This window comes from Tachysurus fulvidraco, chromosome 18 (assembly GCF_022655615.1).
Source record: "Tachysurus fulvidraco isolate hzauxx_2018 chromosome 18, HZAU_PFXX_2.0, whole genome shotgun sequence".
Lineage (NCBI taxonomy): Eukaryota > Metazoa > Chordata > Actinopteri > Siluriformes > Bagridae > Tachysurus > Tachysurus fulvidraco.
In genome coordinates, this window is record NC_062535.1 from 7,662,437 (window position 1) to 7,678,065 (window position 15,629).

A 15,629-nucleotide genomic window follows, 5' to 3' on the forward strand; every position below is an offset into this window, starting at 1 on the left:
AGGTCTTCAATCTTCCCCCCTTATTACCATGCAACAGATGAAACATATAATGAATCAAAGAAGAAAACCTCCGAAAAGGAAAGCGATCCAGAGAAGAAACAGATATCATCCTGCCGGTAATATTCACGACACATATAAAGGACAAATAATTGAAATAATCTTCAAGATTAAAAGTCGACGTACTGTAAAAAGCGTATGTCTACGACATCATGGGAACATACGAACAAGTACAAATGGAATAAAATGTCAGTGGAATGGGGAAGATACCTTACAGGACGTTATATCAATGAAAAACAATGATTTTTACATCTTGAATTTTACAAAAATAAATCCAGTCTTTTGTAGAAGCAGTTCCAACTGGTTCGCAGGGCAAAATATACAGTTCAGGAGTATGGATCAACAACAACTTTCAAAGCATACAGGTGAAGGTGTTCCCACTGTAAAACAAACGTTAGACTGAAATAGTGCAAATTTCAGTCATTTTTCTGGGTAACGTTTACTTTTCTGCGAGAAAAATGGTAACATTTGGACAAACCCTACGTTTTGGATTGCGTTAGTAAACCACTTGATAAATGAATGTAAAACAACATGATTATATGGTTGGTTATTATTATTTGTGTTTAGAAATAGCAGTGTTGTTGGTAATCATTTAAGATTAGCATGGCAGCATCTATGAATATATACATATATAACAATTGTCATAAAAGAAATATATGGGAAGGCATTTTGGGATTTTCTTGACAAACCTGTAGCTAATGAAGTTACACAGTATATATATATGTATATATATATATATATATATATATATATATATATATATATATATATATATATATATATATATATATATATATATATATATATATATATAAATTTGCTGTTGAATAGAAAAAAACATTTAATTTATGGCAGATTATAACATGTTTGCAGTTAATGTTAAATATCCTGTAAATGTCTAGGTCTTCTAAACAGCATTTACTGATGCACAGTGATATTTCCATATCCTCTTGCTTTAAACATCATAAATGAAACCTCAATAACAGAAAAAGTCTAACGAAAAAAATAACTCGTACTTAATCAAATTAGGTACTTTTCTTTTATGGTACGTGATCATCGACTTTCATTAGTGGAATGATAAATGAATTGCTAATTGAAAGCAGTGTGTATTCAGGCATGATTTTAATCCTAAGAGAAAAAAAACAAAACACTGCATGATAGTAATAAACATGGTATTTTGTCCACCTACATACCAACAACATACCTCTTTTGCTACTATAAATGGCAAAGGGAATAACAATACATCTGACCATTTTATAATGTGGCCATGACCTGTGTGACAGCATCAGGACACACTCAGGCATCAACATTCCCATCATTATTCATGAACAGTTTCTGTCATTGGTCATGGGCTTCAGGGCTAATAATAATAATAATAATAATAATAATAATAATAATAATAATAATAATAATAACAACATAGAGGCTGAAAAGTATGTTGACAATAATATTTTTAAAAAGCTGTTATCTAAGAGTCAGGGAAGTGAGCAGAGGCATATTGAGGGTATTTGTGATATGTATACTCTTCCCCCGTGAGGGATTATGTCCACCCTGAATGCCCAGAGGCATGATTATCAATGCCATATCTCTTAACTGTTCACAGATTAAAACCTAGTGCAATTCAGTGCTATTCTGTTAGCCAGTCATATGAGCGATAATAATTAAAAGGTAGAAATGAACCCAAGCACCAGTTCTCTAACTAATTTGGCAACTCCGTACTGTCTCTACATTTTACTGTATCTTAAACACATCTGTTTTATATGATGTAGCAAGTTTCCTCATATTGTCTCCATTTCGTTTATGTGCACCTCTCACGACAGTCTAAATGGAAAAATGTTTTAGAAAAGAACGAACAAATAAACGGGCCAAGAAAAACAAAAAACAAACAAAAAAAACAACAACAGCAACAGATTTAATTAGCATCTGTACAGTGATCAATCAAGACAAATGCTGGTGCACTGTGGTAATTCTGCAAAACCACAATAACATGAAAGGTCTAACTGAAAAACCTTCAGTAGCTATCGTGAGGGAAAGCTACCAGAAAAGGCATGAAAATATGACATTTCCACAGAGGATTGTCACAGGAATAAAGGCAGAATGGAAAGAAAAGTGACTTTTGAAAAGATGTTCCATATCGCATAGGACAATCCAATGACAATCCAGTCTCTCAATGCTGAGCATTCAAGTTCCCCCCTTTCCCTCCTCAGTCAGAGCTCTACTTTTCTTTTAGAGCAATATAATCTTGTCCTTCAACCATAATCACCAATATAATCTTGTCCTTTGACCATAACCATCCCATGATTCATCTGTTCCAGCGGACAAACGCTACAGGAGGGAGATTTATTTCTTTTTTTTCCATTTTTCCTTTCACAAGCTGAAGACACAAATGTGTGCATTATTTCTTTTTTAAAAACTAGCATATGTGGAGAGTCCCTTCGAAGAGGAGAGGAAGGGAAAAAGGGCTATGTTTCCTTGTCAGGCTTGCTGACAGGCTTGCCACCATTCATGACCACTGGATCTGTTCTTTTGCTGGGAGGAACTCCAGCCTTTGGGACTGCTTCACCAACGTCGTGCAAGGAGGGCTCCCGATACATGGCGACTGCAGACGAGAGAACAACATCGGTTGGACAGAGAACACTGACAAGGGAAGTATTTACACACAGTTTTATTTCAAGTGTGTGTTAATCTCATTGCTTGTTGAAATATGTTGAAACTTTAAACACACTTGTAAGGAACGCGCAAACCTGACTAGACCAAAGCAGCTGAAATCAATCAAGACCGATCTAAACCTATGTTTACCTTCTATAGGCTTGGGTATAAAGTGTGCAGCTGGTTTTGTCTTTTTCACCCGGTTCCCCTTCATCGGCTGACCCTCTTTATTTAAGCCCAGGAACCAGGCTCGTCCTGACTCCTGCTGTCTGTAGAGCATGGATGAATAAATGACGTAGTAGTTCTCAAAAACCGACTCTTTGAACTTGCATTCTGGTGTGAAGAGCTCCTGCAAGACAAAGACGAAGATGTACAGAAGACAATGTAACTATATCAGCTTAGTAAAATAAAGAATTCAACTGGATTTTTGCCAGACTGGAGGGTCTACTGATACATTAATGACTGATTTAATATTTAAAAATATTTTGCCAGTCATATGAGGTATCAAAGAGAGGTCTCTATGTGCTGTCACTTTGTCTCCCTACTGCTAAGCAATTTAATCATTTAGATGACTAAAAACATTCATGAACCTTCATGCATCACATGCATAGCCATTTACAACTTATTTGAAAAACCCATGCATTACACTTGGCAATTAGTTTAACGGGGGGGGGGGGGGAAGATATGGTACCCGAAAAGTATGAGGACGTGAATTACTCCTGACTGACACACACACACACACACATACTAAAAAGAAAGCGTCATCTACTAATATCACACCTTGACCTCGATGTGAAATGCAATTCGTCATAATTTTGAGGATTAAATAACAAAACACACAAAAAAGTAGGAAAAAAAACAATGCAGAATTTGTGTGACCACTACTATTTTTTTTTATCTTGCCCATGCAAAAATAAAGGTGTGTGTGTGTGTGTGGGGGGGGGGGGGGGGGGGGGGGTTTCTGCCTAAATCCACAGCAAGATCCCTGCACAAGGCCTTGCTGAACATGTGAGTCATAACGGATACACGATTCTGATGGAGGATCAAAGCAAAACACAAAGTTCTTGTCATTTTTATGCAGTAGTCATTGTATAGTCTGTGCAATTCAGTAAACAAAACACAGCATGAGCTTAAGTTGGCATTTATTTCATTGCATCACAGCTAGAATGTTAATTAGCCGAGGCTTTTTAAAATGCACATACATCCATAATCAAGGCTAGGCATTCATTTAGACCGGTCTCTGGGGGGGCTCTACTTCTATTGTGTTTGTCAGCATAGCAACTAGTTAAGGTCTGACTCACATGAAAGTGATTTTAATACCTCTCTAATTCAAAACTCACTCCCTTTATTTCACATATGGTATTTTCCTTAAGACTCGTGTGTATGTGTTCAAAAGCAGGCCTGATAATAATCTCAAAACTTCCTAGATCGAGTGGGAAGCAATACTAAAGGAGAACGTCACCTCTTGACTGAAATTTCTCAAGGGATATTGTTCTTTCCTCACCCAGTGATGGGAGGAGGTGTGTGTTCTAACACTGCACAGCACTACAGTGCTAATAACCCTGTGGAATTGTGGGTAAGGTAAACAAATAAAATAAGGAGGATGTTAGGAAGGCAGAGGGCCAAATTGAATGCAACTGTGTGGCATCATAAAAGTTTAAAGACTAAAAGGGCATTCGTCTGCAGTTTTTTAATTTTTCAAAGCAGGAGGAATGTACTGTACTTTTTATGCATCAAAAACTGGGATGCTGACAAGCCTTCAAATGGGCACTCGCTTCTAGCCAAAGCGTCCTTAACAAACATAAGGAAGCACAATACAGTATATAAAGTAAAAGCGTGTCAGAGCTGCTGAGGAATATTAGTTCAGGCACATCCAAAGAGATCCAAAGTCCTTATTTCATTAGTAATGAAATCAAGCAAAATGCTAATTAGTAGATGTGTTAAAAATGTATATATCTGCCATCTTTACATACATTTTAAATATGTTCCCTTTACAGACTTCTGTGGAAACATAAATAGACACGTCTAATAAAAACTATTGTATGAATAATAATAACTGATTGAGTATTGGGTAAAACATATCTTGAGATATGAGATGAAAAAATATTAATATCTTACTATTTAAATAAACATGATTTTTATTTCATTTAATTTCTGTTTATTTTATAAGGTATGAGGTACACGGCTGTATGGCGACAATGTATACTGAGCTTCCAGGTTTTTTAGTTGTTCAGTCTTCCCTGGTTAATAATCACAGGGAGGAAGATGGAACAGAAATCTTCCTATTTCCAGATTGGCCTGCTCTACTATGCTGTTGGACTGAGGGTGATATCCAGAGGTGAGGGTGATAATCACACCCATCTTCTCCATGAAGTTCTTCTTGACTTGAGAGGTGACTTGTGCTCCTCGGTCACATATAATATCCTCTGGCAGGCCGTAGGGTCGGAACACATGATTGAACGCGAGATCTTCGGTTTCAAAGGCTTTAAACATAGCTGGTCAAACATCACCAAGCCTGAACACCATCATTAATCATTAAGTCATGCATGCCAAACAAACCTAATTTAGAACATGAAGGTAATAGAATCTGCTAGCTGAAAGCTTTGGATATCAAAGCCACCAGGATGGGTTTTGACATGCATCTGGGTTTAATATCACATTAGCAGAGGCCATTTTAAAGTGAGCTGGCTTTTGTTATTGGGAAAAGGAATAGCACATGATTGAAACCCATCTAGATATTAGCATGAAAACCAGATAGAGACATCTGTGGAATAAAACTTCAGACAGATGTCACATCAGATTCATCTGAATTACAAATAGCACATATGCAGACTGTTCCAGCCAGTGTTTATATTGCAATTTAATATGCTCTGAAGAAATGCATTATTTGTTAGCATATCTTTAAAATTTGCTGCATGCATAAATATTAAACACCTACTTGGCCCCGCTTAGTAGAACCTCATTTTGATGCACTTACTTTGTGATAAGCCCCCTTCAGCTGTGCATATTGTTTGAGAGTCCAATATTTCTGGGCTTTAACAACTTCAGGTTGTTAATTTTTTTTTTCATGATGCCTGTGGGCCGAAATTTCGAATCGGTGGCACGGATTCTCAAATGGATATTGATTCTTGCTGTTGAATCACTCGTGTGTTGCTTTGACCTGGGTTCATGTCAGCAGTCCTTTACTTTTAACAAGATTCTCATTTATCGCTGAGGAAAAGCATCCTCGTGTCATGATGCCACCACCTCTATTAACCACTATTGGGATGAGCATCGTTATCCTACACATTCTGGCAAACGTCAGACAGAATTTTACCTTGATATGCTTTCCTTAATCTGTAATGGTTTCTTTCTATCCACCCCTCTATACAAACTGGTTGTATCCACAACCCTTTATACAGCTCACACTTGATATTAACTTCTCTCTAGTCACTAAAGCTCCTTTAAAGTGATTTCTGGCTTCTCTGTGACTTCCCTGTTCTCAGACTATGACTCAATATTTGAGAGACAGCCTTGTCTAGTTTGGACCTGGGTGGTACAGTATGATGCGGCTACCCCACATAGAAGATAAACAGTAAAATCAATATGTACATATTGACATCTGTACAGTAAAACCTAATGCACAGTTTTCTTCACAAATTGGTCACCTGCCCTATATACTGTAACAGCTACCATTTCGAGGAGGGTAGAGGCTTACACATGCTTCCTCCATGACATGTAAAGTTAGCACACCCCTTCTTTCCGAACTGCTGCTCACGCTGCGCAGTGTAACACAAAGGAAATTGCTATCTACCCTTTTCATGAGCATACAGATGAAGCAAACACTTTTCAAGCGAACGTGTTAAGCTGCTTTGTGACAATGCCCATTGCTAAAAACGCTATATAAATAAAACTGAATTGAAATCGAATTGAATATTCTGTCACGCTACTCCACAAGCCATCCGTATCTGGAATTACAAACAAAAGAGTAATAATTTTACCCAGTGGGAGCAACATTATTCCAGCAAGTGATTTTAAAAAGCACAGCTTCTCTATCTCAATACATTAGACATGTGCTGTAAAATATCTTAGAATGTGGTGCCCAAATCTATTCTCTTTTAATCTTTCAAAACTCTTTTGCCTTTTTAAAACTGTGTTAATTTAAGAAACGCATAAAAACAAAGTACGGCTCTAGCTGCTAACCGCTACCGAATGGATATGAAATAAATAACAGCCTCAACATAAGTCAAGTCTCCTATCTTGTCATTTGGCAGTAATTGCTGCAATTTGTCATTCTCTACAGTCAAGCCACAAATCACAACCGGGAAACATGCTTGCCAGGCCACACACCGCATGCCCACAAAGACATTGAGGGTAATACTGTACTGGCCCACCTTATTAGGGAAACCCCATACACCTCATGCACTTTATCAGGTCATTACTGTGAGTGTATCTGTAAACAGGGCAAAACTGTACTGTTTAATATAAGATGCCTGAGGAAATTGCTGGAAGTGTACCTGAGGGATAAACATCATTCTTTTAATAGATCTCTCAGTAATAGTTTTGAAGACGGTAACATTCATTCATTCATTTTCTACCACTTATCCGAACTTCTCGGTTCACGGGGAGCCTGTGCATATCTCAGGCGTCATCGGGCATCGAGGCAGGATACACCCTGGACGAGTGTCAAACCCATCGCAGGGCGCACACACACACTCTCATTCACTCACACACACACACACTACGGACACTTTTTTCAAGAGATGCCAATCAACCTACCACGCATGTCTTTGGACCGGGGGAGGAAACCGGAGTACCCAGAGGAAACCCCCGAGGCACGGGGAGAACATGCAAACTCCACACACACAAGGCAAAGGTGGGAATCGAACCCCCAACCCTGGAGGTGTGAGGCGAACGTGCTAACCACTAAGCCACCGTGCCCCCCGGACAGTAACATATCATTCCAAAATCTACCTGACCTGAGCATATGATTTACAGAACTTTCACTCAGAAAACCATTTAGTAAGTTTTCAGACCCCATCTGAAAGGGGTCATCATCATTCTGGAAGAGATAACACAACAGGATAGAAATGCATCATCAAGATCAGCATATTCTAAGTGGACAAATGGACAAAATCCTATCCACAAAGTATCCTATCCTATCCACATCTCAGCCATCATAAGCTGTACACAAAGAAGTTATTAATAGAACGGCAATATCTTTATTATTTATCAAATGTATTTTCTAAGCACTGGACAAATTTCAATAGAGCGTGTAATTCTTGGCACACACTGTTTGTTCCCCTTTATGTAAAAAATATAACAGAAAACACATTATGGTGATATGATGCCAAGTTAGTATATATATATATATATATATATATATATATATATATATATATATATATATATATATATATATATTAGTGCTGCACGATTAACGATTAATCATATCGCAATCGCAATATCAAGCCTGTGCGATTTTATGAAATAAATAAATAATAAATAAATGCATGTGTGTGTGTATATATATATATATATATATATATATATATATATATATATATATATATATATATATATATATACACACTAACTTGCCATCATTATAATGTGTTTTCTGTTATATTCAGAAAAACAGAATATATATATATATATATATATATATATATATATATATATATATATATATATATATAGAGTACACCAGAGTGTATTTGTGCATTCATTAAAAAACACACCATTGCTGTGTGTTGTGAAACATCTGAAAAATATTTCTGGTTCAACCCGGAACTCCACATCCCAGCAAATACTAGGGCCTTCAAAGACTGCTGCCATGGACTACACAACACACACACACACACACACACACACACACACACACACACACACACACACACACACACACACACTCACAGTTACCAAGTTACTGTTTGAACACACACCTGCTTTAAATGAACCACACTCACACACTCAGACGGTTTATAACGACTTTCATTCATACACTACACTAAAAGGTATTTGCTCAGTTTATGTGTTGCAGACATTACCAAGCATCGCATTGTTCTGATCTCTCAGTTCTGACCATAAAAACCATTAAAGTCACTGTAATCTAGCTGTTAGTAAAGAAGTGATTAAATATTACAATGAACATATACCTGTAGTTTATCTTTGCCTACTGTCAAAGCTGCTGTTGTAGAAACCTGACCAACCTATAAATCTTCTTCCAGCTAGCAGAACCTTAATGCGATTTTGTATTTGTCTTAATGTCAGTGCCTCACAGCAAACGATTCCACCTACAGATATTGAATAGAAAATTTCAAAACTATATTGTGAATAAGACAGTGACAATTTACAACTGAAGAGGTTTGTAATTAACACATAGAGAATCACTTCACACCCAGCCATCTGTTGAGCACAGAGACAAGTGTCAGTGGAAGAGTCTGCGGAAACCACGGTTCTCGTTATAAGAAAAAAACAGCAACAAAAAAACTCTGCCCTATTTGCATTCACAAAGTTACTCTGTTAGGCTAACATGAGAATACACACTCTATAGTAACGGTGCATACTGAAAATGCCTTGCATCCTGACATTGTGTTTAATACAGAGAGTAAAATACAATTATTACTGAAATCCTTATGAGCTAGTTAACATTTAGAAAAAAAAGCTTCACCTTTATTTCCGAATTGCATGGCAACCTAAAACGTTATGCTCATTGTAGCAGCCGGTTTTTCCATATGATATTCTGGATGAATGCGCTTAAGGATGCAAACCCATAATAATTCATTTGATTTATTTAATGTATGTACTGTAAGTGAAAGCCCTTTCTATGAAGCTATAAAATCTGCCACCTTTGTGGATGATTTCTCTAAAACAACCAGCTCCGAAGGATCTTTATTGCTTATATTTATATTGTTAAATATAGGCAAACCCAAAATGAATGGGAGTCAGAGACATTCTCCTCCTAACCGGTCTTCTTGTTTCGAGCAATTCAATATAGAAAGCAATCCCAGCCCTGTAGAATCTTCAATATAGGAAATCATTACTAGTAGAAGAGCTTCCAATATGTATTCATGAAAATCTAAATATTTAATCCAGTGCAATGTTATAAAATATTCCACGAGCTTTTTTTTTTGATTCATGCAATTGTGATTTTGTAAGCTGTAGGATGTAAACATAGCAAAATGTGACACAATACATCAAAATGACTGATAGGATCTATTTACACAAAGACCCGTTATACAGTATGGAACAAAAGATGATGCACTTTAGATGGATTTTGTTCAGGGGGGGGGGGGGGGACCCATAATATCTTTATGGTTAACATTTTGGGAGATAGATTCTGGACTCATTAAACAAGGATGTACATTTAACAGAAAATCACATATGATATCTCTTTATGTCAGCCAGCAGTGGTGTGGAAATCTCACTGTCAGTGATACCATGTAATAGATGAGATTCTTTGCTAGGAACCTTTCCTCTGGACAGGGTTATATGCTCCATGATGAAGTTTCTTTTTACTTCATGCATCATAATTATACCTAATTTGCTCTTAACGTAAAGCTGTATTTTGTACGAAATTATTCTCTACTTGTATATGTACTGTATTTGTTTATTTATGGGTTTATATAATGAAGTCAAAGATTTTAGTACTGAAGTCACCGCAGGTTACCTTCATTCAATTATTCAATTATGTGTGTGTGTGTGTGTGTGTGTGTGTACTTGACCGTAGACCATCCAATTTTAACAGATTTTAACCCCAGATAACAGTGATGGCTATGATTCCACTAAAAAAGTCCAAACAAATAATAGACACCTACTGTACGTATAACAACCTCCGTTTCGTATCTTACCAGGTATTTGGTGTTCATTAGACAAACTGAGCTGAGCATGTAAAGAGTCACACTGGAATTGTCTAAGAAAAAATTAGCATCTGAACCAGACTTTATTAACATTTGCATTTTCTGGCTCTATTACAGATATAAAAAAAAAAACTGACAGAAGATAGAGGGAACCTGGGTATCATTTTAACATCATTACATAATTATAACATAATCTCTTAAATCCCCAGAATGATTTTTAAATAGAACCATGAGGCTTTATGTAAGGGATTCACAATACAATTTAAGACACAGATACGCAGGATTTAAAAACTAGGCATATGCAGTAAGCATAAATAAAAAATAAGTAATACTATGTGGGAAGTCTACAGAAATGTATTTATATCATCAAGTCTTCTATATATTCCTGGTTTCTATGTTCTATGTCCTAGTTTTTATATAATGCGTAGAAAATCTTTGTGTCTTACGGTCTAAAATGATTGTGCGTCCCTTACGAAGCTAAATGATATTACTTTCAATAGGTTCTGCATATTTGTTACATATAACGTATATGTTTTTAAATGGGTTCATTTTATTTTGGGATTTTTGTTTGCGACTGCAAGGTCATGTTCGTTTGTCTAGATCAGTAGACAAGCAGTTTCAGTCCAGCACAAACACAGAATATCGACAGTGTTTTAGGTTTCAGTCTGAACCTCAATGGAGAACATTCTTGTAACTCTTCAGTATAACGGTACATGACTAATCACCTGAATTAGTAGTTATTTTGATATACTTTAACTAATGATGACTTATGGCATGTACTAATAATGTTGGGCAAATCTTAACTACGACATGAGTCTCATGTATTCATGCATGAATAACTACCACTTTAACTACGTACATGTTTGTTAGTTAATGTAGGAATAAACACTCGGGGTTGAACTAAATAGCTATAACATGCGCTATAACATGCTCTATATTATACAGTAACAATATCAATTTAAATTGTTTTGATTATTTGTCATAATCAGCACTACATCAATTTGACGTTATGTGAAGATACGTCGAGATGGTGTGAGACTACTCAACCCCAGACTGTCAAAGTCACTGAGATCACATTTTTTCCCAATTCTTATGTTTGATGTGATCATTTTCTGAAGCACTTGACCTGTATCGTTATGATTTATGCAGCATGCTGATCCCACATGATTGGCTGATTACTGAATAAAAAACACAGCTAATTTACTGCCTTTTGAGTGTATATATATATATATATATATATATATATATATATATATATATATATATATATATATATATATATATATATACTTTTCTATAAAAGTCTTGTGGATACCCTACTATCAAACCCATGTTTCCTTTCTGAACATCCTGTTCCAGATTTAGTCCCATCACCTCCACTCTTCTGGGAAGGATTTCCACTAGACTTTGGATTGTGGATATAAGGATTTGCCCGTCCAGTGATATGAGCATTATGAGAAAGCCTGCCATGTAGTTGAGGAGTTGAGGTTGAGGTCACAGCTTTGTACAGACCACTTGAGATCTTCCACTCAAATCTTTCAAATTATGTCTGAATGAACCTGACTTTGTGCACAGTGCCACCCGGGAACAGGTTTGGGCCACAGCATTATAGACAAAGACAAGAGAGGGCCCACATACAGTATGTCCATAGTAGACACATGTCCACAGACTATTGTCTAAAATCAGTACATTATATTCACAGGATAATCACAAGTCTCACTCTGGACCATTTATGAGAGACCCAGCATGTAAGGGATGAACATTTCTTCAGTATACAGACGATGTAAATATTTTCCTTTTCAATCGTTCTCAAACCCTGTGAAATCAATAATAAATATATATATTCTAAATCCTCTTTTTGCTTACAAAGGCAAATGCGGAGAGGAATAAGCATTTGAGACTGAAAAATGAGGTAAACAGTTTAAATTCTGTTGGATAAGACCATTCTGTCAGGGTTGGGGATAATTTATATTCTTGTCAGGTTGATGGCACTCACACATTTTGATGAGCCTTCCTTGGAGACAGAAAGAAAAGATTCAGTTGCAAACAGCAGAGAATTCAATGGTATTCCACATCTTTTTTCTTATCCACTGTTCTCTCTTTGTTGCCTTTGTATCAAGAAGAAAATGAAAGAAAACACCACATGCCTTTATCCCAGAAGGACAGCTCATATTTTAGATAAATTAGCTTTGATTGTTTTGATACTTTGCTTGAAAAAGGCAAATAAAATACAGTGGAAAAATCAGACATATTTAAATAGGTGGCAAATTCTTGACTATTTTTTTGTATTTTGAAGTATGCATTATTTATTTATTTATTTATTTATTTATTTAGAAAGCGTTTCACATTTTTTTCCTGGTACATTTTCAACACTGTGCAGTTTTATCTATTAAATGTAATTTGCGTCATTGTCAAAAACATTGCCATATTAGTCAGAATAAGAAAGAAAAATGAATTATCATCGCCGTCTAATAAAAATAGGAGAATGTATCCCACGACTTTGTTAATACCTTCCAATGTAGACTTTTATAAAGCAGCCTGAACACGCAAAATGGTCTTTCCCCTTCAACGTCATAAAATCTATCAATTATGTCCGCATGAATTTGAAAAATTGTGAAAGGCCTAAAGACAATTTGTTAGCTGATCCACTAAACATTTAATGTACAGCCATAAGCTGGACCATCTAAATAAAGGGAATCCAAGAGAGATAAATCAATAATCTACAGAACGAGTATAGAAAATCCACCAAATAATCATCTAACACAAACACTTTTGACCCAAAGCCATATTGAACGCTTGAACATACTGTAAAGACTGTAAAGGAGCTTGAAATTATTGGAGAGGTCTAACATCATTCTAAAAGTGTTTAAAATGTTAGTGTGTGTAATAAACTGTAACACTTAAAAATTAAGAAAAAGAATTCTGAATGAATTCTGCAGCTGCCTATAAAACTCACCACTCATTAAGGGCTTTTATTCAAATTTCTGCAGAAACTGTTAGTACAAAACACAAGTCATGCACAATACACAGCAGGACTGGGCTTTAGAATCTCGTAAGGGTTATAAAACCCAGCAGAAGAATGAAGCAAAGAGGCAGTGAAGGTGTTTTACTCACTGATGTGTACAGATGGCCCTCTGCATTCATAGCAATGTATAAACCTGTCTTCACCGACTGGATAGCAACGATTCGAAGGCCCACTGGGATGAGGTTGAACAGTGCTGGAGAGACAAGCAACAGAATAAAGTGGGAAAATACTTTTGTTACTTACTGTATAAAGCTCTTGAAGGAGAGAGGTAACCAAGCAACTGATAATAAGTAATTGCCTATTTTATTCTTCGAATCGGTGACTAAAGTTTAAAAAGGTACGTCATTATTTATGGCAAGGGATTCCCAGAATATGAGACGACTTATTCAAGGAATCCGGTTGATTTTCTGAGCACTCCATTTCTCTTCTTAAAATTACAACCAAGATTTTTCATGAGTAAAAAACAAGCATTTACCTTTCAGTAAGTGATAGAAAATGAAGCACATCATTGTTCTTTTTCTTTGTTGTCAAATGTGATATGACGTAACATGAAGTCAAGAGAAGTCAAGATTATAAAAGCAAACAAACAATCAAATAAAAAAAATGTATCCTAATGAAAAGACAGCGAGTGCTGAAATAAAGCTTAAAAAGAGTTTACTATATTGGTGCATGGTCATAATTGTATTCCACAGCCTATAAAACACTTGATACCTTTAGCCACATGATCCTAAAATTTCATTTCATTTCATTTCATTTCATTAATGTGGTAGAGTAAGGAGTTTAAGGCGTTGGACAACCAATCTGAAGGTTGTGAGTTCAAATCCCATGTCCACCAGGCTGCTACTGCTGGACCCCTAAGCAAGGCCCTTAACCCTCTATTGCTTAGTTGTATAAAAATGAGATAAAAATGTAAGTGGCTCTGGATAAGGGTGTAGAAAATGAGCCCATCATTTTATCTTTTTAGTAGACTTTAAATACGGCGTCTCATAGTGTATTCGGACTGTATTTCTTCAAACCATTTCAGTGTTATATATTGGAAAATCAAACTGCCTGACAGTGGTGCCAGACCTAATACTGCTCCTTGTTCGAGCCGATACTGTACATATATGGGCAAAATTATGTAAAGACTTGACCATCACACTCATATATGAGCACATACAGTAATAGTATAGAACATATTGTATGCTTTAACATTACATGGAATTAAAATATAAAAAAATGCCACGATACACAAGCAAGGTCCATGAAGACATGGTTTGTCAAGGTTGGAGTAGAGAAACTCGAGTGTCCTCTACAGATCTCTGACTTGAACCCCACTGAAAAACTTTCGGATGAACTTGAATGCTGACCGCACTCTGAGCCGTCTCCTCAGTGCCTGACTTCACCAGTGCCTGACCACTTGTGGCTGAATAGGCATTAGATCCATATAAACATTTATTCTACAGCTGTATGACAGACTGTCAAAGCATCATTTAAAGTTAATACATAAAAATGTAAAGTGAACTCACAGGAGTTAGTGCTGTCATCTTTGGTTCCATCCAAACATCCATCTGGGCTCATCTGCAAGTAGTAACCTTGCCTGCAATATAACCTGGTTACAATGCCCTTGAGCTGGGGATCTAAGACCCGGGAAAAAGAAAGAGGCAAAAAGAGAAAACAAAAGAAGATAAATATCACACCACACAGTGTCGGCTATCACAGAGTCAAGATCAAGATGCAAGAAAGATGTCCTGCGAGCATTTTATAATAAACATCACATTATGCAGAGTCGGATATCAGACGATTTAGTATCGTGGTGCAGGACGGACCTCCTGTGAGTATTCCACTCGACAAGCTGTCTTGCACCATCTATCATCTTTTGAAATATTTATTATCAGTTTCTTAAAAAGGCATTTGATAAATGAGAATTGTGATATAGAACAAAAGCCAAACCCTTGTAGGAATTATATGCGTAGGCAATAGCAGGACCCATAATATTAGAAATGTGTATATATATATATATATATATATATATATATATATATATACATATATATACTGTATACATTTTACACCGT

General features: G+C 36.2%; 1 protein-coding gene across 3 annotated transcripts in view; it reads right to left on the bottom strand.

The window, feature by feature from the left end:
- Positions 1–1,160: 1,160 nt before the first annotated feature.
- Positions 1,161–15,629, bottom strand: part of LOC113649050 (fibroblast growth factor 14) — a 51,713-nt gene continuing 37,244 nt past the window's right edge. For 2 of the 3 annotated variants that reach the window (XM_027156637.2, XM_027156638.2), the window contains exons 2-5: positions 15,081–15,191; positions 13,662–13,765; positions 2,857–3,055; positions 1,161–2,656 (exon numbers count right to left, since the gene is read on the bottom strand). In XM_027156637.2, coding sequence (XP_027012438.1) covers positions 2,520–2,656; positions 2,857–3,055; positions 13,662–13,765; positions 15,081–15,191 — 551 coding nt within the window. In that variant the 3' untranslated portion in view covers positions 1,161–2,519. Of the gene's footprint in view, positions 2,657–2,856; positions 3,056–11,868; positions 12,562–13,661; positions 13,766–15,080; positions 15,192–15,629 lie in introns of those variants that run through there. The other variant, XM_027156639.2, reaches the window with a different exon arrangement.